The sequence below is a fragment of the Herpailurus yagouaroundi genome, unplaced genomic scaffold (genome assembly GCF_014898765.1).
Source record: "Herpailurus yagouaroundi ecotype Mexico unplaced genomic scaffold, PumYag 197, whole genome shotgun sequence".
NCBI lineage: Eukaryota > Metazoa > Chordata > Mammalia > Carnivora > Felidae > Herpailurus > Herpailurus yagouaroundi.
This window is the reverse complement of record NW_024412428.1, coordinates 28,271,006-28,292,922: the sequence shown is the minus strand read 5'-3', so window position 1 is coordinate 28,292,922 and position 21,917 is coordinate 28,271,006. Positions and strand designations below refer to the sequence as shown.

At 38.8% G+C, this 21,917-nt stretch overlaps 1 protein-coding gene across 2 annotated transcripts in view; it reads right to left on the bottom strand.

The window, feature by feature from the left end:
* VWA8 (von Willebrand factor A domain containing 8) overlaps positions 1–21,917 on the bottom strand; it is a 369,166-nt gene that overhangs the window by 213,465 nt on the left and 133,784 nt on the right. For both annotated transcript variants that reach the window (XM_040448547.1, XM_040448546.1), the window contains exons 15-17: positions 16,482–16,650; positions 14,090–14,167; positions 5,041–5,156 (exon numbers count right to left, since the gene is read on the bottom strand). In XM_040448547.1, coding sequence (XP_040304481.1) covers positions 5,041–5,156; positions 14,090–14,167; positions 16,482–16,650 — 363 coding nt within the window. The remainder of the gene's footprint in view (positions 1–5,040; positions 5,157–14,089; positions 14,168–16,481; positions 16,651–21,917) is intronic.

Sequence of the window (21,917 nt, the reverse complement as noted above, 5' to 3'; positions counted from 1 at the left end):
CAATTTTTTTCTAGTTAACGGCTTCTTTTCCTATTGCTCACTGATATTTTCTACTTGCTTTTTCCTCTTCTTTTGTGGGCTTTCACAGAATAAGTGAGTGAATGAATGAAACATCACTCTTTCTGTCCTACTTCCCTATAACAAAAACAAACACATACTCTGCTGTAAAGTTTTCAAGGGTATTTATCACTATTAGGAGCACCATAATGCCTTTTTAAAATCATTATTGTCATTAGCTTCATTTACTATCAGTAAAAATAGAACTGGAAAGTCTCCAGTCTCTACGGTCTTGGTTGAACAAAAAACTAAAGAAATATTCAACCACATTCTAGGAAACAAAAACAGAGGTAGTTTCCCTAGGCTAACTGAAAGTGAGATACAATCTTTGGATTAAGGAGTAAGATAGGGTTTCTCAGGATGATAGTATGAGAAGCTAGAGTAAGGACAGGGATGTTCCCAAATTACCAGTGCAGGCAAGACAGGTATTACTATTAGTAGTAAGAGTGGGAGAAAAAGACTGTGGGGGTCAGGGGCTATCAGGTAGACTGTGATTTCTTTTTAAAAAAAAATTTTTTTTTTTTTAATGTTTATTTATTTTTGAGACAGAGACAGAGCATGAACGGGGGAGGGTCAGAGAGAGAGGGAGACACAGAATCTGAAGCAGGCTCCAGGCTCTGAGCTGTCAGCACAGAGCCTGACGTGGGGCTCGAACTCATGAACTATGAGATCGTGACCTGAGCTAAAGTCAGATGCTTAACTGACTTAGCCACCCAGGTGCCCCAAATTATGTCAACTTTTAAAAATTTTTTGGGGGGATGCCTGGGTGGCTCAGTCGGTTGAGCGTCCGACTTCAGCTCAGGTCATGATTTCACGGTCTGTGAGTTCAAGCACCGTATCTAGCTCTGTACTGACAGCTCAGAGCCTGGAGCCTGCTTCAGATTCTGTGTCTCCCTCTTTCTCTGCCCCTCCCCTGCTCATGCTCTATCTCTCTCTCTGTCTCAAAAATAAATAAAAATATTTAAAAAAATAAAATAAAAATTTTTTGCGAAACTCAATTTCTTTTCAGTGCTTCAATATGGAATGAGGTCACTAAAAAAAGGAAAAAACTTTATGTGCCCATAATTTTTTTTTCCTTCCTGCAATTGTGCTATCTTGAATAGAAGGTTAGTAAAAAAGGTTTTTGAATTTGTAGCCTTGCTAAAGTCAACAGATAATCAATAAACAAGATAGCTGTTTTACTTTTTTGCAAAGTGTCATAGGGTGGTGACAAAGAGAGTTTTATTGTGGTCAGGTGGTAACACTGGAAAAATGAGTTGACTATTTAATTCATTAAAATATTTATGAGTGTTAAAAGTGAGTAATTTTAAGTTCTTGAATTTTTTTAACTATGAAATATTGCAAGCATATAGAAAGTTACAGAGGATATTAAATAGTCTATTAATCTCTTTTCATCTCTGGAGGTAATTCTCACGCTGAAAGTGTTATGTATCTCTCCTGTCCACATTTTTATTTTGCTATATTAGTATGAATAAAACTATATTGCATTTTTGTCACATTTAGCATTTTTATACATGGCAACATATCCCAAATTTCCTCTTGCAAACTGCCCATTTTCTGCTTGATATTACAGACAGATCTACTTCATTTTAACTAATGTGTACTATCTCATTATGTGACTATGTCAATTTATATATTCATTCCCTACTGATGGATAGATGGGTTGTTTCCAATTTTTCACTGTTACAAACAATGATGCAGTGAACATTCTTACATATGCCTCCTTATACATTCATTTAAGTCTTTCTCTGAGGTGATATCAAGAAAAAGAATTGCCAAATCATAGAGTATTAATATACTTAAGTATAAAGATAATGTGAGGTAACTCTAAAGTGAGGAGACTTCCATCCCAACAGCTTTAATAGAATTCCATTTTCTTCTATTGACAAAAAATATTAATTTTTACAGGTAAAAATTATAAAAGTATGAAATGATAGCTGATTATTGTTTTAAAATCTCATTTCCCCAATTAATAATAAAGTTGAACATCTTTTCAAATATTTATTGGTCATCTGAATTAACTTCTGTGCATGTCTATTCATCCTTTGCCCATTTACGGTTGATTCTTTCATCTCATTAATTTGGATACTTTATAGTCCCTGAATACCAATCCTTTTGTGATTATAAATTTTATCAAACATGTCTTAGTTTGTGGCTCATAACTTGTAGACTGGCTTATAGGGTTTATATCATATATACATATTTTACTTTTTTGTAAGGGATAAAATGGGTATTTTTAATTTTTAACCATTTATTGATAAGTATGTCCATTCCCACACTGATTTATAATGCTACTTCTAATATATACTAACTTTCCACAAATATATGGGTCTGCTTCTGGGCTCCATAGTCTATTCTAATAGTCCATTTGTCTTTCCTTGTACCAATCCCATCCTGTAATAATGAATATAGCTTCATAATGGATCTTGGTATATCTGATAAAGTACAAGTCCTTAATCTTCCCCAAAACTTCCTTTGTTATTATTTCCATGATAACTTTGAGATCAGCTTGTCAAATTCTGTATAACCTTGGTGGAATATGACCAAATAATAAGTATATATAAGTTTGGAGTATAATAGCTTTATAATTCTGAATCTTCCTTTCCATGAATACGGTATAGCTTCTCTTTTATTTAAGTCTTTATGGCTTTCAATAAAGATTTATGCTTTCCTCCATAAAAGCATTACATATCATTAGATTTGTTCTTAAGTGCTCAAAGATTTCTACTATTATTTTGAATACGATTATTTAAAAAAAAAAGACTTCCTCAGTTGATTGTTAGTAGAATATAGAAAAGTCGCTGATATGGATTTATAAGTCATCTCACTAATCTCTATTTGTTCTAATGATTTATATATAGTTTCTCTTGATTTTTTTTTTTATTTTGAAAGAGAGAGAGAGAGATTGAGAGGGGGAAGTACAGAGAGAGAGAAAGAGAGAGAGACAGAGAGAGACAGAGAGAGAGAGAGAGAGAGAATCCCAAGCAGGCTCCAAACTGCCAGTGTGGAGCCGGATATGGGTCTTGAACCCATGAACTATATGAGATCATGACCTGAGCTGAAACTAAGAGTCGAATGCTTAACAAACTGAGCCACCCAGGTGCTCCTTTTGAATTTTTTATGTAGCCAATTAGATAATTTTGGGCAAATGCTCTGACTGAAAGGACAGATAGGTGACATTCTTGTTCTGTTCCTAATTCTAAAGGAAATATGTGTATTTTATCATAAATATGTTTGCTCTAAATTTGGGGTATATACCTTTTATCAGATTGAAGAATTTTCCTTCTCTTCATGGTTTACTAAGAATATTCCTGGTTTACTAAGGATTTGGTGTTTTTGCTTTGGTTTGTTTTTAGGTTTGGTTGTTAGGTTTCATCAAATCCTTTTTACTCATTTATTAAAATAATATTTTTTCTAATTTGTTAATATAATGAACTAAAAAACAGAATATTAAACTTCCTTCACATTCTTGAGATAATTCAAAATTGCTCATGATTTTATATATATATGTATACACATACATATATATATGTATATATGTATATATGTAATTAGTTAGAATTAGTTTGTTAGCATTTCTTTTAAAACTTTTGCACCTATTCCATGATTGTGATTTGTAATTTTCCTTTCATACATTATTCTTGTCTGGTTCAGTTACCAAAATCATACTAGATTAAAAGTGAATTGCTGTTTGTCTGTTCTTTGGAATGGTCTGTAAAATGCTTTGGATTACCAGGTTTTCAAAAAATTAAAGACACTGGAAAGGAGCTTTATTTTAGCTGGATACAGCATAGAGAGAACAAATTTAGGTTGCAATGCAGTAAGTTTACTTAAACTATAAGAAAAATTGTCCACCAAACTGAAGATTGATAGAAGGCAATTATAAATTCTCGTAAGCTGAAAATAGATTCTTTTAATTCCTTTTATATATCAAGGAATGAATGGACAATAGTCAGAACCACCATAAAAATAATTGCCAGATTATATGAAAAGAGCCTAAAAGAAAACTCTGGGCTTATTGGGTATTGTTATTAATCCTTTTTTTTATTATTATTTTAAAATAGGGGTGCCTGGTTGGCTCAGTTGGTTCGAGTGCCCAACTTCGGCTCAGGTCATGATCTTACAGATCGTGGTTTTGAGCCCTGTGTAGGGCTCTGTGCTGACAGCTCGAAGCCTGGAGCCTGCTTTGGATTCTGTGTCTCCCTCTCTCTCTGCCCCTCCCCCACTCACATTCTGTCCCTATTTCTTGAAAATAAATAAAATGTTAAAAATTTTTTAAAAATTTTTAAAAATTTTTAAATGTTTATTATTTATTTTGGGGGGGGCAGAGAGAAAGAGGGACAGAATCCAAAGCAGCTCCAGGCTCTGAGCTGTCAGCACAGAGCCCAATGCAGGGCTCGAACCCACAAACTGTGAGATCATGACCTGAGCCCTGAGCCAAAGTCGAATGTTTACCTGACTGAGCCACCCAGGTGCCTGTTAAAAAAAATTTTTTTAAATGATTTCATGCAAGTGTGATTTTGTAAGAAAATTCTTTAAGCCGATATTTTATAATAATTTCCAAACAGGTATAAAAGTATTATTAGTATAGACTGAAAAGACATTAGTTTTGTTAAATTTAGGCAACAGAACAGTGTATCAAGCATGGAAGGTTCCAAAGCTAATTTGGGAGATGCTCAGTGTAGTGCTTAAGAACACTAGCTCAGAAGACACACAGCGTTTGAATCCCAAATCCACCTTTACTTCTTCACTACTCTGACTAGAGCAAGTGACTTAGTTTTCTTATCTGTAAACTATCTCTTAAAATTGCTGTTATGTGAATGATAAAATATGTTCTAAAAACTGAACACAAGGTTGAAATAGCTACATATTCAGACAATACATTCTCCAGACCTGTGAGAACTGACTACCAATTAAACTTACGTTATCGTTTTAGCAAAGACCCAGGAGCTTGAATTCAGTGAGAAAGGGGAATATGGTTACCTGGAAAGGCAGGCTTTAGTAACTGCACTGTGAAGATTTTCATGAGGGTACTGTGACAGCCGACGAGAAATCCGCAACAGCTGTCTGGTAGATAGTGATGCTGCCAATGACTGGGCCTATCAAAAGACAAGGACAGCCTGATGACAGTCTTGTTTCTACCTGCCGAAAGTCCCTTTAGATGAGTATCAGGGCACAGCTCATTATTCCTGATGGATAAGACCAGACTTAAAATAAACATGTACTGTTAATGGATTACAAATAAAAATAAACAAAAGCCAATTTACACTTTAAAAATCCTTAAAGAGGGGCGCCTGGGTGGCTCAGTCGGTTAAGCGTCCGACTTTGGCTCAGGTCATGATCTCGCGGTCCATGGGTTCAAGCCCCGCGTCGGGCTCTGTGCTGACAGCTCGGAGCCTGGAGCCTGTTTCAGATTCTGTGTCTCCCTCTTTCTCTGACCCTCCCCTGTTCATGCTCTCTCTCTGTCTCAAAAATAAATAAATGTTAAAAAAAATTAAAACAAAATCGTTAAAGATAGATTTAAAAAAAAATCTATAAAAAGTGTTTATAAGTTAAATTTGACAGAAGTGTTTTCATTGAGCTAAGTGCTGTATACACACGTTTTGGGGGTTGGGGGGGGAAGAGGTTGGAGGAAGGAAAGATGTTACATAATACAGTTCACACCTGACTTACAAATAGCTTTTCTGTGCCATGAATTATTTGTTCTTCCCCCCCTCCCCCCCCGCCTACACAAAGCTGCACTGTTAAGATACCCTGAAAATGGGGGCGCCTGGGTGGCGCAGTCGGTTAAGCGTCCGACTTCAGCCAGGTCACGATCTCGCGGTCCGTGAGTTCGAGCCCCACGTCAGGCTCTGGGCTGATGGCTCAGAGCCTGGAGCCTGGAGCCTGTTTCCGATTCTGTGTCTCCCTCTCTCTCTGCCCCTCCCCCGTTCATGCTTTGTCTCTCTCTGTCCCAAAAATAAATAAAAACGTGGAAAAAAAAATTTAAAAAGATACCCTGAAAATGCTTAGAACTTTAAGTAAATCGATGGTTTCTAAAAGGGAGAAAAGGAAATGTGGACAGTTCAGGTTGCTGATCACAGAGCTGTCAACCAGTGTTATCACTTGGGTGGCAGCTTGCAGTTTGAAACCCTTTCCCTACACTGTCAGGATAATTTCACTTTTAAAATTAATAGAGCTGCTAGTATAGAAATCAAGACATGTGAGTACCAATAGTATTTGTTGTTGATTTTGAAATTATCTTAGTGGGCAGCATAATATAAAGTTCTTAAGCTTTGGAATCAGACAAATCAGGCTCCCTCCCATGTATTAGCTTGGTGGGTTAGTTAACACCTTAAAGTCTCGGTTTCCTTATCTTTAAGTTGGCGATAATAATGCCTTTACCTTTAAGATTGTTAAGAGGGGTTTAATATCCAAAATCTATAAAGAGCTTATCAAGTTCAACACCCCAAAAAACAAATAATTCAATTAAAAAATGGGAAGAAGACATGAATAGACATTTTTCCAAAGAAGACATCCAGATGGCTAACAGACACATGAGAAGATGCTCAACATCACTCATCATCAGGAAAATACAAATCAAAGCTACAATGAGATACCACCTCACACTGGTCAGAGTGGCTAAAATTAACAACATAGGAAACAACTCTTGGGGAGCATGTGGAGAAAGGGGAACCTTCTTACACTGTTGGTGGGAATGCAAACTGGTGTCGCCACTCTGGAAAACAGTATGGAGGTTCCTCAAAAAGTTAAAAATAGAACTACTCTATGATCCAGCAATTGAACTACCAGATATCTATGCAAAGGATAAAAAAAATACTGATTTGAAGGGATACATGAACCCCAATGTCTGTAGCAGCATTATGAACATTAGCCAAAGTATGGAGAGAATGCAAATGTCCACTGACTGATGAATAAAGAAGAGGTGGTGTTTATATTCAATGGAATATTACTCAGCCATAAAAAAGAATGAAATCTTGCCATTTGCAATGCTGTGGATGGAGCTAGAAAGTATAATGTTAAGCAAAATAAGTCAGAGAAAGGCAAATACCATAGGATTTCACTCATTTGTGGAATTTAAGAAACAAAACAGATGAACATGGGGGAAAAAGACAGGCAAATCATAAAATAGATTTTGAACTATAGAGAACAAACAGAGTTGCTGGGAGATGGGCAGGAGGATGGGTTAAAAATGAGTAATAGGTAAGTATTACAGAGGGCACTGGTTTTGATGGGCACTGGATGTTATATGTAAGTGATGAATCACTAAATTCTACACCTGAAACTAATATTACACTGTATGTTAACCAACTGGAATTAAAATAAAAACTTGAGGGGCGCCTGGGTGGCGCAGTCGGTTGAGCGTCCGACTTCAGCCAGGTCACGATCTTGCGGTCCGTGAGTTCGAGCCCCGCGTCGGGCTCTGGGCGGATGGCTCAGAGCCTTGGAGCCTGTTTCCGATTCTGTGTCTCCCTCTCTCTCTCTGCCCCTCCCCCGTTCATGCTCTGTCTCTCTCTGTCCCAAAAATAAATAAAAACGTTGAAAAAAAAAAATTAAAAAAAAAAAATAAATAAATAAATAAAAACTTGAAAGAACAAAAAAGAAAGAAAAAGGACAAAAGAGAAAATTGTTCTCTTAGCAGAGGTCAGTCACATGGATGCTCAACAAATGTCACCAATTATTATTAAAAGTCAGCCTCTTCAAAATGAAGAAAATCTAACAGGAAGGTGATGTGACCTACACTTTAGTATGAATTTAATGTATCAGATTATTACTGGATTTAGATCAGCAGCATTAGGAAACAGCAGTTTTCACTGAAAACCAGAAGAGAGAAGAACTTTTAAAGAACAGGCCAGGGTGAAGTGAGGGCACATGTGAGCCCCTAAGGGAACACAGAAGAGGACTCCAAGAAGTGAACAGAGGGTTCAGGATGGATGGTGGTAGGATGCCACAATGCCAGAGACACAGTTTATTTGCTTGTTTCAACATTTCACTTGAGGTGATTTCTGCATGTTCCAAGGAAGAACAAAAGGAAGTGATTTCTCTCCCTTGGGTATTTCACAGCTCCATGAGATGCTGTTATGCTAATACTAGAGTTGTATTTCAGCTACAACATGGGTTAAAGAGTCCTCTGGGGACTAGGTTGGGAGCAAGATCACCATTTACAATGTACCCTTTTTTCTATTAAAAAACACATTCGATGTCTCAAAGAACTCATTTGTAAGCAAACATTTGGTTCATCCTTGTTTTCAACAAATTTGCATTCTAGACATGGAGGCAATATTTAAATATAAGAAAGTAGGAATTGCAATTCAAAATAGCATATAATTTAATGCCAAAGCAAGTGAAGCACTTGACAACTGCTATAGGGGCTTAAAATTAAATTGTTCAAGTGGGCAGGAGAAAGGCTATGAACAAAGGCATGAAAGCAAAAGAAACAGAAATCGTGCAGACTGTGAGGAAACCAGCCCAGCTCTATCACAGGGTCTTGCTGGAGAACTTGCTCCTAAGTAACAAAGACCTGGGACTGACCCCTGGAGGAGTTTGGCTTTACCCCGAAAGGCAATAGGACTTCTTTTGTGCACAAAGTGGTAATATGATTTTAGAAAGATTAATCTGGCAGGAGCATGCAAAGTAAGTGAAGGACGGGGGGAACTGAGACAGGAAACAGAAAGCTCCTTCAATGATCTGTCTATAAAATGATGAGGTACTACAGTAAGGTCACTGGCAAAAAGGAGTAGAGAGAAGGAATCAACAACTATTTCAGAGAACGTGGCACCTGATGGATATGAGAAAGAAGGAAGAAGGGAGGATAAGATTATTTCAGCCAGTATGATTTAAAGTATCAGAAGCCTAATATGATTCAGCAATTCCCATTCTTAACACCTGGGTCCACAAAAATTCCTATTTTCATCATGGAAAATGTATGACTAATGACTCCAACCCGAGCATTCTCATGACAAGAGTCCCAATAAACAGTACAGTAACTTCCTAGTATACAATATTCTAATCTCATCCAAGAATGACATTGAATTGAGGCTTCACATTTCATTCCAGTGATCGGTAAGGACTTTCTAATGAATTTGAAAAACACAAGCTTTCTCAGTTGATAATACTCAAATGCTTTATGATAACATCCAGTGTCAAAAAAATCAGAACAAAGCTTTATGTTGAGCCATTTAAGTGTTGAATAAAGGGTTTGGTTATTTCTTCTCTCACATTATCAATTAGAAATTGAGAATGCACTTTAATTACAAAATTCCTAACATGTTTAACGTTTATAACATTACATTTCTAAGTGCAGTTTCATCTTGCAAAAAAGAATGTGAGGATATGAGCACATTCTCTTAGTTACCATGGTTATGGAGTTTAAGAGCACACTTCAAGGGTTTTTTGTATTAGCATGATTAGTACCAGGAATTTAGCTTAAAAATATGAAGGTTCTGATCAGAAATTTTTTCAAATAAATTCTCTCTTTTTCCTCTTAAAGAATTATTTCTTGGGGCACCTGGGTGGCGCAGTCGGTTAAGCGTCCGACTTCAGCCAGGTCACGATCTCGCGGTCCGTGAGTTCGAGCCCCGCGTCAGGCTCTGGGCTGATGGCTCAGAGCCTGGAGCCTGTTTCCGATTCTGTGTCTCCCTCTCTCTCTGCCCCTCCCCCGTTCATGCTCTGTCTCTCTCTGTCCCAAAAATAAATAAACGTTGAAAAAAAAAAAAAGAATTATTTCTTTTATGAAAATGTAACATTCTCTGGGAGAGAAAACTCTAGGGACAATGTGTTAATAAATTAGTAATTAGTTGATTAGTCATTTTATTCATTCATTCATCAAACATTTATTAAGTGTCTCTTATGTGCCAGGCACCAGGCTGGGAAACGGGAATAAAAGAATGAACACTGGGGCACCTGGGTGGCTCAGTTGGTAAAGTGTCCAACTTCGGCTCAGGTCATGATCTCACAGTTTGTGGGTTCGAGCCCCGCGTCGGGCTCTGTGCTGACAGCTCAGAGCCTGGAGCCTGCTTCAGATTCTGTGTCTCCCTCTCTCTCTGCCTGTCCCCCCACCCCCACTCTCGCTTTGCTCTATCTCTCAAAAATAAATAAATGTAATAAAATTTTTAACTAAAAGAATGAACAAGGAGTTCAAACAGTCGTTGGGGAGATAAAAATAAACAGAGATAGAGCCACCACAGGTTTGTAAGAGAATCCTACGTCAAGTGTCATGAAAACAGACTGCAGGGGCGCCTGGGTGGCGCAGTCGGTTAAGCATCCGACTTCAGCCAGGTCACGATCTCGCGGTCCGTGAGTTCGAGCCCCGCATCAGGCTCTGGGCTGATGGCTCAGAGCCTGGAGCCTGTTTCCGATTCTGTGTCTCCCTCTCTCTCTGCCCCTCCCCCATTCGTGCTCTGTCTCTCTCTGTCCCAAAAATAAATAAATGTTGAAAAAAAAACAAAAAAACAGACTGCAGACTGAGGTTACTTCTGCCTGAGGGGCTGAGAGAGACCTGACGGAACAAGGACCTGCGGGAGAGCAGACAGGGAGAAAGCACATTTCGGGCATCACCTGATGTGGAGGCATCTGGTTATGTGCTGGGCTCAGGAACCAGTAAGAAGAGGAGTGCGGGAGGCCTGAGGGTGCTTCAAGAGAGGCTCTAGAGAGCGAGGCTGAGGAGGGCAGCACACAGCCAAATGGAACTTGGCAGGCATGCATGTTTTAGCGGGTTGTCCTTCAGTCTGTAAGCGGAGAATTCAGCCCTTAACAGTTCAGGAAAGGCCACTCCAGAGATAACAAGGAAGAGTCACTCATTCATTTATTTAATAGATATTTGTTGAGCATCTACTACACAGTAGGCAAATTCCAGATGCTGGGGATACAGCGGGGACCACAACAAAAATCCCTGTCATCCTGGAACATAAATTTGAGTCAGGGAAAACAGACAATTTAAAAAAGTGAGTGAAACATATATTATGTCAAAGGGTTAAGCCTCAGGAGGAACTTGAAAGCCCAAAGAGAGCTGGGAATGAAAAGGGCGGAAAGCGTGATTCTAAATAGAGTGCTTCAGGTTGGCCTCTCTGAAGAGGTGACATCTGAGCAAATCCAAAAGGGGGAGGGGGCAAAGCTACAGTTATCTGGGGAAGAACAATCTAGCCAGAGGAAATGCTGAGTGGCAAGGGCCCTGAGGCAGACACTAGTGGGTTTAAGGAACGAGAAAGAGAATGGTATAGCTGAAAAGAACAAATAAGGAAGCAGAGTTGCAGATGAGGTCCCAGGAGTTATTAGTAGGGGGCCTGTGACAGCTAGAAAATGCTCCCACCCCCTATACCCCAAGATACCCACATCCTAATCCCTGGAACCTGTGAATTTTACTTTATATGGCAACGCTGACTTTGTAGACCACATTAAAGACTTTGAGATGAAGAGATTATCCTGGATTATTTGGGTGGCCCCTAAATGCAATCACCGGTATCCTCGTAAAAGGGAGGCTGAGAAAAATCTGACACAGACACACAAAAGAGAAGGTGATGTGAAGATGGAGGCAGAGGTTAAGATAACGAGGCCACAAGTCAAGGAATGCTGGTCACCAGCAGAACTGGAAGAGGCAAGGGACAGATTCTCCCCTTGAGCCCCTGAGGGAGTGTTGCTAATACCTTGATTTCAACTCAGTAATACGCATTCCAAACTTTTGGCATCCGGAACACTGAGAAAATAAATTTCCAGTGTTACAAACCATTTATGGTAATTTGTTAAACAGGCACAGGAAAGTAACACAGGGTCATATTAGGAATGAATTGTTGGTGATGAGGGCAGTCAAAAGGAAATAACGATATTCCAGGAGAAAGATTATGAAACCAAATACCAGGACAATTCTGATAATAGGTAAGAGAATGGATGAGACATCATGATGCTAAATTGATGAGATTTTCTTTCAGGGTAAGTGGAGATAGTGGGAAAGCAAGGAGACAGATTATTAACAAAGTCGGGGGATTAAAAAAGGAAGAAGGAATAGATTTAAAGGGGAAAGACAGTTCAGTTGTAGAAGATACGTTGAATTTACAGCAATCCCAGAGTATCCCATTGAGCAGTGAAAGAAATTAACATTTATTAAGCAGCTACCACGAAAAGGATTCTTCACATACATTTTCATGTTTAATCATTACAACATCCTTATGAAGTAGATGGCACTTCCCATTTTACAGATGAGAGCACCGAGATTCATAGAGTTAGTGACAGTCCTTGATCCTTCCAACATACACAGTGGTTTCCAATGTTTTAAGCATCAAGTCCCTTATTTTTATTCCCCATGTGCCCTGTGTATTTTTTAAGTAGGCTTCATGTCCAGTGTGGGGCTTGAACTCATGACCCTGAGATCAAGACCGGAGCTGAGATCAAGAGTAGGATGCTTAACCAGCTGAGCTACCCAGGTGCCCCCTGTGCCCTGTGTTTTAAAAGGTTTTGTTGGGGCGCCTGGGTGGTGCAGTCGGTTAAGCATCCGACTTCAGCCAGGTCACGATCTCGCGGTCCGTGAGTTCGAGCCCCGCGTCGGGCTCTGGGCTGATGGCTCAGAGCCTGGAGCCTGTTTCCAATTCTGTGTCTCCCTCTCTCTCTGCCCCTCGCCCGTTCATGCTGTCTCTCTCTGTCCCAAAAATAAATAAACGTTGAAAAAAAAATTTTTTTTTTAATTTTAAAAAAATTAAAAAAAAAAAAAAAAAAGGTTTTGCTTACCAAGCTGCATTTATTAAAGAATTAGTTCTCTATTTTTTGCTATTCAAATGCATGTACAGTCACCAATCGTGATTCTGATTGGCATAATATAACCAGGCTTAGGTATTAAAATTCCAGCCCAAAGCCAATAACATTTTCATTAGTCCTTTTATTCCTCTGTGGGAAAATATACAACTTGCTTTGGTCTATTTAAAATATTAACTATTGCTTGAAGACTTCAGATTAAAAACCAATAACCTTTTCATTTCACCCCAGATAGAGCATGAATTATACCAAGTGTATTGGACTTTTGACAGGGGGGAGTTTTTGTAACAGTGCAAAAATGTTTTCAACTGTGAATGCTGAAATAAACGTTAGGCAAGAAATTTTAAAAAGGGTGGGGGAACATAATATGCCACCCCAAAGTATGCCATTTTGACATGTTTATTATTTTGAATTAAAGTTACTTAAGAAACAGTCAGTATGAGAAGGACACTCTGACCCTCCTCTGTCCCCCAAAAGCAGGAAATAAATCTCCCACCTGAAAAGCACCCTCTCTGTCCCAGGAGGGTAGAGCACATCCTTAAAGCCAGAAATAGGGAACAAAGGGCTAAGATGGCAATATAAACAAACTTTGTTACTTTGTCACTAATTTACCATCCCAAGCTCAAACGTTTTGCCTTGTCAATTCTTCACAAATTTATTGTTTGTCCGAAAGGTATAAAAGCTGCCTGCTTTGGTCATTTCTTTAAGTCTAATATTTTTATAGGGCTCCTGTACATATGACATCAAATTGGGTTTTCTCCTGTTAATCTGTCTCATGTCCATTTAATCATTAGGCTGACCAAAGAACCTGGAAGGAAGGAAGGAAGGAAGGAAGGAAGGAAGGAAGGAAGGAAGGAAGGAAGGAAGGAAGGAAAGGGAAAGTTTTCTGCCCCTATACCATCCCAAGACGGAAATACAGTTAGAAACAGAGAATCAATGAGAAAAGCTAGAAGCTGAAGAGAAATATGTTGGCGTTAACATAAGAGGTCGTACTTGAAGCCAAAGGACTAGGTGAGACCACTCAGCACAGGAGACCAGGGTAGCAGAAGTGAAACCCCTAAGAACATTAAGCACTCCTCTAGAGCTACTGGTTTTTGTACGATACCAGCCACAAGTGGCTAGAGCAAATGTTCAAACCACCAAGAGAGTGAAATATATGCACAGGGCAAAGCACAGCATAAGAGATAAAAATACCAGCTTGAAAAATAGATTTTTAAGCATTAAACTCTGAGAACATAAAGCAGCAGCATGTCAACAACGAAAAATCCTATGGGAAAAAGCCCAGACTTACCGTGGGATCCTGTGTCTCTCTGAGTTTGTGTGCAAAGGATAACAATCTGTCCAAAGCTTCCTGAGGTATATTTGGGACCTATTTTATGAGAGAATTGAGAAAAGAAAGAAAGAATAAGTTGGGATATCTGATCAATCAACCAGAAATTATGGCTAGTTAGCAAACAATATTAGAATTACATTTTTAGAAAGTCTCTGATGATAGGGAACATGTTTAACTCCTAGCTAAATTTGCTTATTCATTTTCTCTGGAAACACTTACAGCTCTACTTTCTCTTTAACCATCAGGTAACTGAGGCGAAGCTGCCCTTCATTTACACTTTCATCACCAGGATAAAAGATGAAAGGAGTCGCTCAGTTAAAAACTGGCACAAAATGTGCCCATAAAAAAACTTTTCATAATTATTTCCCTGTTTGTTAGCTTCAGCATGATTTTTTAAATTCTAATTTCAGCATTTTTTCTTACTGAAACCAAACTCCCTCATTTAATCATCATCTTGTATCTACAAAGTGACATAAGGTATCCTTGTACAAAGACTGGATGCTCAAGCTGTTCATTTTTTCAAGGGCTTTTAAACCACACACCTAAGGGGTATAATCAGTTTATCAATGAACTGTGAAGAACAATGGCCCAAATAACACACACTTGTTGCCTGAACTGTAACAATTTAGCATCTGACTCTTGATTTCAGCTCAGGATATACTGTGAGATCACCACATCAGTCTCCGCACTAACACTGAAGATTCTCTCTCTCTCTCTCAAAATAAATAAGCATTTAAAATAAATAAAAATATCACAGAGATGTTAGAACAATGACTGGTATGATGCAACCATTTCAGAAGTAAACTGCTCAGGATTCCTTTGATGATTTTTAAGTGACTGGAACTTGAAAATTCTAAGTTCTTTTCAGTATATACTTTATTTCATTTATTCTTTTAATCAATCCTGTGATATATCCCCAACTTTGGTTGAGTAATTTACCCAAGATCTGGGAGCTAATAAATAGCGGATTTGGCATTTAAAAGCAAGCTGGGGGCGCCTGGGTGGCGCAGTCGGTTAAGCGTCCGACTTCAGCCAGGTCACGATCTCGAGGTCCGTGAGTTCGAGCCCCGCGTCAGGCTCTGTGCTGACAGCTCAGAGCCTGGAGCCTGTTTCCGATTCTGTGTCTCCCTCTCTCTCTGCCCCTCCCCCGTTCATGCTCTGTCTCTCTCTGTCCCAAAAATAAATAAACGTTGAAAAAAAAAATTTAAAAAAAGAAAAATAAAAAAAAAAATAAAAGCAAGCTGTTTGGGGGCACCTGGGTTAAGTCGCTCATTCAGTTAAGCATCCGACTTTGGCTTAGGTCATGATCTCACAGTTTGTGAGTTCGAGCCCCACATCAGGCTCTGTGCTGACAGCTCAGAGCCTGGAGCCCGCTTCAGATTCTGGATTACATGTCTCCCTCTTCTCTGCCCCTCCCCCATTTGCACTCTGTCTCTCTCTGTCAAAAATAAACATTAAAAAAGAAAAAAAAACTTTAAAAGCAAGCTACTTGACTTGAAAGCCTATGCCCTTATTCACCATCATGCTCACAAGACCTAAAATTAATCAGCTCATTCTGGTCTTTCAGAGGGGATGGGTGCATTCATGTATAAAGTTAATTATTCGTGATCTAGAACAACACTGCCCAGGAGGACTTTCTATGATGATGGAAATGTTCTTTACCTATGCTGTCTGACATGGTAACCAGAAGCCCCATATAGTTACTGACCACTTGAAACAAGACTGAGAAACTGAACTTTTAAAATTTCTGTAATGTGGCTAGAGCTACACTGAACAGTGAAGTTCTGGAGTTCCACAAGTGTTAAGCACAATACTTGGTTAAGGCAGACACTGAAATAATGCATTATGTATACTGCAAGCCACCAGGTAACTGGTCAGGTAAGTACAGGATATATCACAGTATCGAGGGGAACAGCATTACTTTATATATTCTAAAATCTAAGGAACTAAGATATATTTGGCCTCCCTGCATAGGAACTTAAAATGATCATCTTTGGCTGATTAGAAGAGGAAAAGGAATCCAAATCTGCCTCCATATGAGGAAAGTGGAGAGCTAGCTTACATCCATGGTTCTCAAAGTGTGTTCCCCAGATCAGCAGCATCGGCATCACCTAAGAAATGCCAAGTTCTCGTGTACCACCCCAGACCTAGACACTCAACAATCTGTATTTTATCAGACCCTCCATATGTTTCTGAAAAAATGCTGAAGTATGAGGACCGTTATATCAGGAAATGTGGGAGTAAATGGGAAGAAAAAGCCAGGAATGTCCAACTCTACTCCAGCAGGTGTCAGAGTGCCTTAAAAAAGGAACAGTTGAAGGCCACAGGCTAGAGCTAGCCTCACTCTTACCATTTCCTTAATCACTTGAACTTCTTCACTTTTGGCAAGTGGTTTCATATAATGGAAAAAGAACATGGTTAAGAATTCTGGTCCCAGCCATTGCTGTGTGGTGCTTCCAAAGACAGGGGGTTCTGCCAAGGCGATGATTCTGAAGGAGGGGTGGACAGGAAAAATGGATCTAAGGGGGGGAAAAATAAAACAAACAAACATAATCATTCATATTAGAAATTAGGTCATGGGAGCTAAAGCCTAGGCAGTGATAACCCCATCATGTTGCTGTTAATATAGTCAAAGCTATTATCCAAAGAACAAGCTTTGAAAAAAATCAGGCCATCCTAAGAACCTATTATTAACACAAAAAAGAATCACCTACTGTTAAAATATGTTGGATTATTTCCACTGATGGTCTCCATGCCTTGCACAAACCACTGTTTGGGATATGCTGTTACATGTCCAGCAAAATTTCTCCAAAGTCCCTCAGAACAAAATCCCCTCCAATTCACATTCATTACACAGCTTCCTTTTCTTTATTCAAAATCCCCTCAAAATCTCCTGTCTTGCAAGGAGCCCACTCTATGTAAATCGTAGAAAGACCAAGAAGTATGATCCAGGATGAGAAGGCTTTTTACAACACAGAAAATTTAAGCAGCACAGGGGCTGGATTAAATTTAAAATTTGCAATTGACAATAATAATAGTCTTCAAAAAGTAGAGAAAATTCAACTTTTAGATCATTCACTCTTTTGTCATTTTTTAGGAAATATTGTGATTTCTTTTTAAGTGATCTCTGCTAGGGAATCTGACGATGTAAATATTCTAGGACACACAGAGGAAGAAGATAAGACTCGCCTTGGTTTATGAAATGACTTAGTATGTTTTGGAGAAGGGACTAGACACCCCTTATCATGATCTAATCATGGGGTGATATTGTCAGTTCTTATGAACTATACTCTAAACCCCAGTGGAAATACAACTTTAGAGGGTAGTATCATCCTTGTTATGTGAAAGAAGATCTGAAACTCAAACACCTGCCAAGATCTTCACAAAAACAAAAATATAGGTACATAACTGGCATTTCTCCAGAAATGGAATACTCATTGCCATTAACTGTTACAATAGAAACCAATAGTTAAGTGCTTAGGCGGCTAGAATATCAGGAGGTAGGAAATGTGTGGAGAGAATCAGATAAGTACTCTGAAGATTTCAGATAAGACCATGTCCTCCCAATAAAACAGGTAGGTCCACGAACTCTCTGACCATGTGATCTGTACATTTAGAGGCCACTCCATGATTTGTAAACCAGGGAAAAGCAGTTTTTGGAAATGGTCATATGAGAAAGGTCTAGAGGAATTCATGAAAGCTACCAGATAGCATTTCATTTCTCCAGGTGGGAAAAAAAAAAAATCCTTATTTACAGATATTCAAGCAGGGCATGGGAATGATCTGTCCAAAGGAGCTGTTCTGGGAAAACAGGAAAGAACAGCAGCATGGACAGTGCCCGGAAGGCCTGAGGATAGCATGATCACTGAGGACCGCCAGCAATTAGACAGTCACAAAAGAGAACCTGGACACAGAGAATCCTGTCATCTAAAAGCTAAAAGGGAAGGTTATTCCATTTGCCACTCCTGCCAAGTGGTTTGCTACAATCCAGAAAACTCCTGCTTCGTGGCCCAACAACAGATGTTGGATTCATCCCTTCTCCTCCTCTTTCCTAGCTGGGACAAAAGAAGGTGGGAGAGACAGAGCTGCTTTTTTGTGCTTTCACTGCACAAAATTAAATCTGCAGATGTAGTTTCTTACTCAAGATAATGAGGGATACTAAATCAGGGAATAAACAAAGCCAAAATCCAACAAGTAAGCCAAAAGAGGAAGTCTAATTTATATCCTTCAACCAAAAGATCAGGAAGCAGGGACCACAGCTGAGCTGTGGGTTTAGTACCAGAAGAGCAATTAACATGAGAACAAGCAACATGAGAGCAAGCTAGGGGGGTTGACTTTAAATAGGTGATGATCATTGCTTGGAACATACATGGTCTGTGGCTTGCTTTTTGGTATTGACTCTAGCTGGGTACACCCAAGTGAGCTGGCCCAATTTAAAGAGCGGCAGTTTCCGAGACTGTTGATGTATCAGGCAGAGAAGTGTATACTGACTATGAAAACAGCCAGCAAACTACTGAATAACAGGATAAGGACCGTTTTGTTGCTAGGTCACCCCAAAGGCTTCCTTACATATAAATAGGTTATATGGAAAGTCATTTCCTGATGATGATAGGATCTCCACCTCTGAAAGCCACTGAGTAGAGTACTCCTAAGGATCTGCCATGTACTTTCAGGTGCTTTAAGACACTGGTGTGTAATACAAAGGCTGAATATGTGGTAAATAGTTGAGAATTAGGAAACAAGCACTATCAAAAGTTAAAACTAAGATTAATGTTCATTTTACCATAATCTAACAACAACAAATAACAAATGAAACTAAAGATATGGCTTGACTGAGATAAATAACTATTTCATAAGAATTAAAGATGAGAAAAGCAAAGTGCTCTTTTAAAAAGATTTCAGGGGGGCGCCTGGGTGGCGCAGTCGGTTGAGCGTCCGACTTCAGCCAGGTCACGATCTCGCGGTCCGGGAGTTCGAGCCCCGCGTCAGGCTCTGGGCTGATGGCTCGGAGCCTGGAGCCTGTTTCCGATTCTGTGTCTCCCTCTCTCTCTGCCCCTCCCCCGTTCATGCTCTGTCTCTCTCTGTCCCAAAAATAAATAAATGTTGAAAAAAAAAATTTAAAAAAAAAAAAAAAAGATTTCAGGAATAGAAGTATTGGGGTCAAGATGTTTGGGCACATAAGTTTTAGAGAGAAAAGCACTTTCCACTGCTTCTTAGTGATAAGAAGGAATGAAGTATTGATATACATAACAACATGAAAGATCTCAAAATAAGTATGCTGAGTAAAAGAAGTTAGATCAAAAAGAGTATATACTGTGTGATCCCATTTATATAAAGTTCTAGAAAATACAAGAGAAATCAAGTAACTAGAAGCAGAGTCTGAGGGTAGCAGAGGAGGGTGACAAGGGTCAAGAGAGAGGGATTACCAAGAGATCTGAGGATACCCTAGGGTGGTGGTCACAGATGTATTCATTATCCTGACTGTGATGATAGTTTCATAAGTATATATAAATATAAAAATTATCAAACTGTACACTATAAATATTCACAGTTTATTATATGTCATTATACGTCAAAAAAGCTATTCATTTAATAAAAGAAGAAAGACTTCAGTAAAGTCTAATCTTTGGAAGGAAATTATACAGTACATTTTTGTCAAATGTGTATATTGAGGAATTTGAAAGAATGACATAGAAGGTTTTTATAAAGACATTAATCATAAACCAGAAGAGGATCTCGTAACTGGCTTTCTGTACTATAAGACTAGTGCTGAACCTACAGGCTATGTAGTTCTATCTACAGCCCATATTTCACCTTTTTTTTCCCGATGCAATGTAGCAAACTGCATGGGCACATTTCTTGCTCATCTTTATGGCACACGAGGTCTAGGGTGGTACTTGGATGACAGCAGATGCTAAATAACTAAATAAATATATTACTGTTGTTAAGAACCATCACAGCAAGAAACTTTTTGAAGACCTCTGATGGCAAGGACAATGGAGGTAACTGATAAGGACTGAGAATAATGATTTTCTACCCAAAAGCAGAGCAGCTCATCTAAATGAATTAATTTGTTAGAGAAGGTGCATCCTCTGTATCAAAAAGACAAAACCACAACATACAATAATAATTAGATTCTATATAGACACAGAGTTTAGAACTTTTCCTTGACCATAAAAAAAAAAAAAAAAAAACGGTAATTTTTCAAAATCAGAATCTGCTGAGAATCAAACACAAACGTGGGCAGAAAATCCTGGGTCTATCTTGAATTTTAAAATTTACATGGCCTACATTGCTACTAAAAAGATGCTGAGGTTTCTGGGGAGGCAGAGAGAATGCTGAGATCCTACCTATCTTCTAACACAGGAGTAAAAATAAAAGGGTCTAGAGAAGCTAATCTATCAAGGATTACGCCCAACGTCCAGTTATGGTTCAATACCGATCTAGAAAAACTGGAGACTGTAAACCATTTTTGATGTTCACTCATAATTAATACTAATAAAATATTCAATAAAAATGCAAAACACCAGACTATATATAATTATAACTGAGACTAGGCCACTAATCTTTACTGCTTCCCTGAGATAACCATAAGCCCTTTCTTGGCAAAACAAACTATTAGTAATGCACAGAAACTCTCAGCCCCCTCATCTAGGCTCTGACCGATGGCAGGAAGGGACATATTTAGCAGCTTATAGTATTTGTACTCTCCCTTTCCCCAAAGAAGTTTTTCTCATCAAAGGAAGCAATTCTATTTTGGTCCTTGTTTCCTGTGAGAAATGCAGGCATGGTGTCTGATGTGCGTGGCCATCATGCTATTTCTAACCACCACGTCCACTGTATTCTTGGTGTCTTGCAGCAAGGGAAGGAAAGTTGCTAACATTTCTTACACCATATTTAAGAGCACATTAGCTATGTAGTTACTTGCGGACAATGCCTGCAGAGCATTCAGATCAAGACATATGATCTTCATGAAGAATTAGAATTAGAATACAACAGAGGTCAGCAAAGGAGTCAAGTACAATTCTTTAGAAACTGGGTTTCACACTATGAAGTTGACAGGCACAGTAACCCACTGCTAGTAGCTGTTAAATACTAGGCACTGTGGTATCAGAAACATTTGCTAGCTCAGAAGGTTGTCTAAAACTGGATTAATGGAATTACCTTTACCTTAGGTTTCCTAGAATTTATACTAGGTTAAGATTTACTCACTTGCCCAAAAACATTTGCTAAGTGGTCTACTATGTGCCAGGTGCTGTGACGTTAGAGACAAAGAGATGAAGTACAGAGCAACAATGTCCTGGCAACATTCAAGTTCTGGGTTGCAGTTATTTCCTGAGGTCCAACTGCATCCTTGCCTCTCCTTTGAACACATGATTTGCAAAAATTTAAGGTTTTTTTGTTACCTGTAACTAAAGAAGTCTTGCTAAACACAAATATGAAAATTGGTCCTATCTGAAAAGAGACAGGTATCCAAATTTATCAAACTGGGTCCGGAGGCAAAGACGCTCTTAAATCTGCCTTCCCTTCATTCTACATTGACTTTTCCTCTATCTCAAAATCCCCCAAGGAAACAAAGCATTCATAGCTGAGTTTGTTTAAAGGCTATCAGATATAATAATGATTTCACTGAACTTCAAGTCTGTGCTTAGGTAAAGAAATAAAGGGATAGATGATTCAGACACTGAGTTTCTCATATAGAGTTCAAATACTAACGCCAAGAGTAACATGTTAGATATGCACAGCATATAGGATCAACTCACACTAGATAATGGGTCATATGACT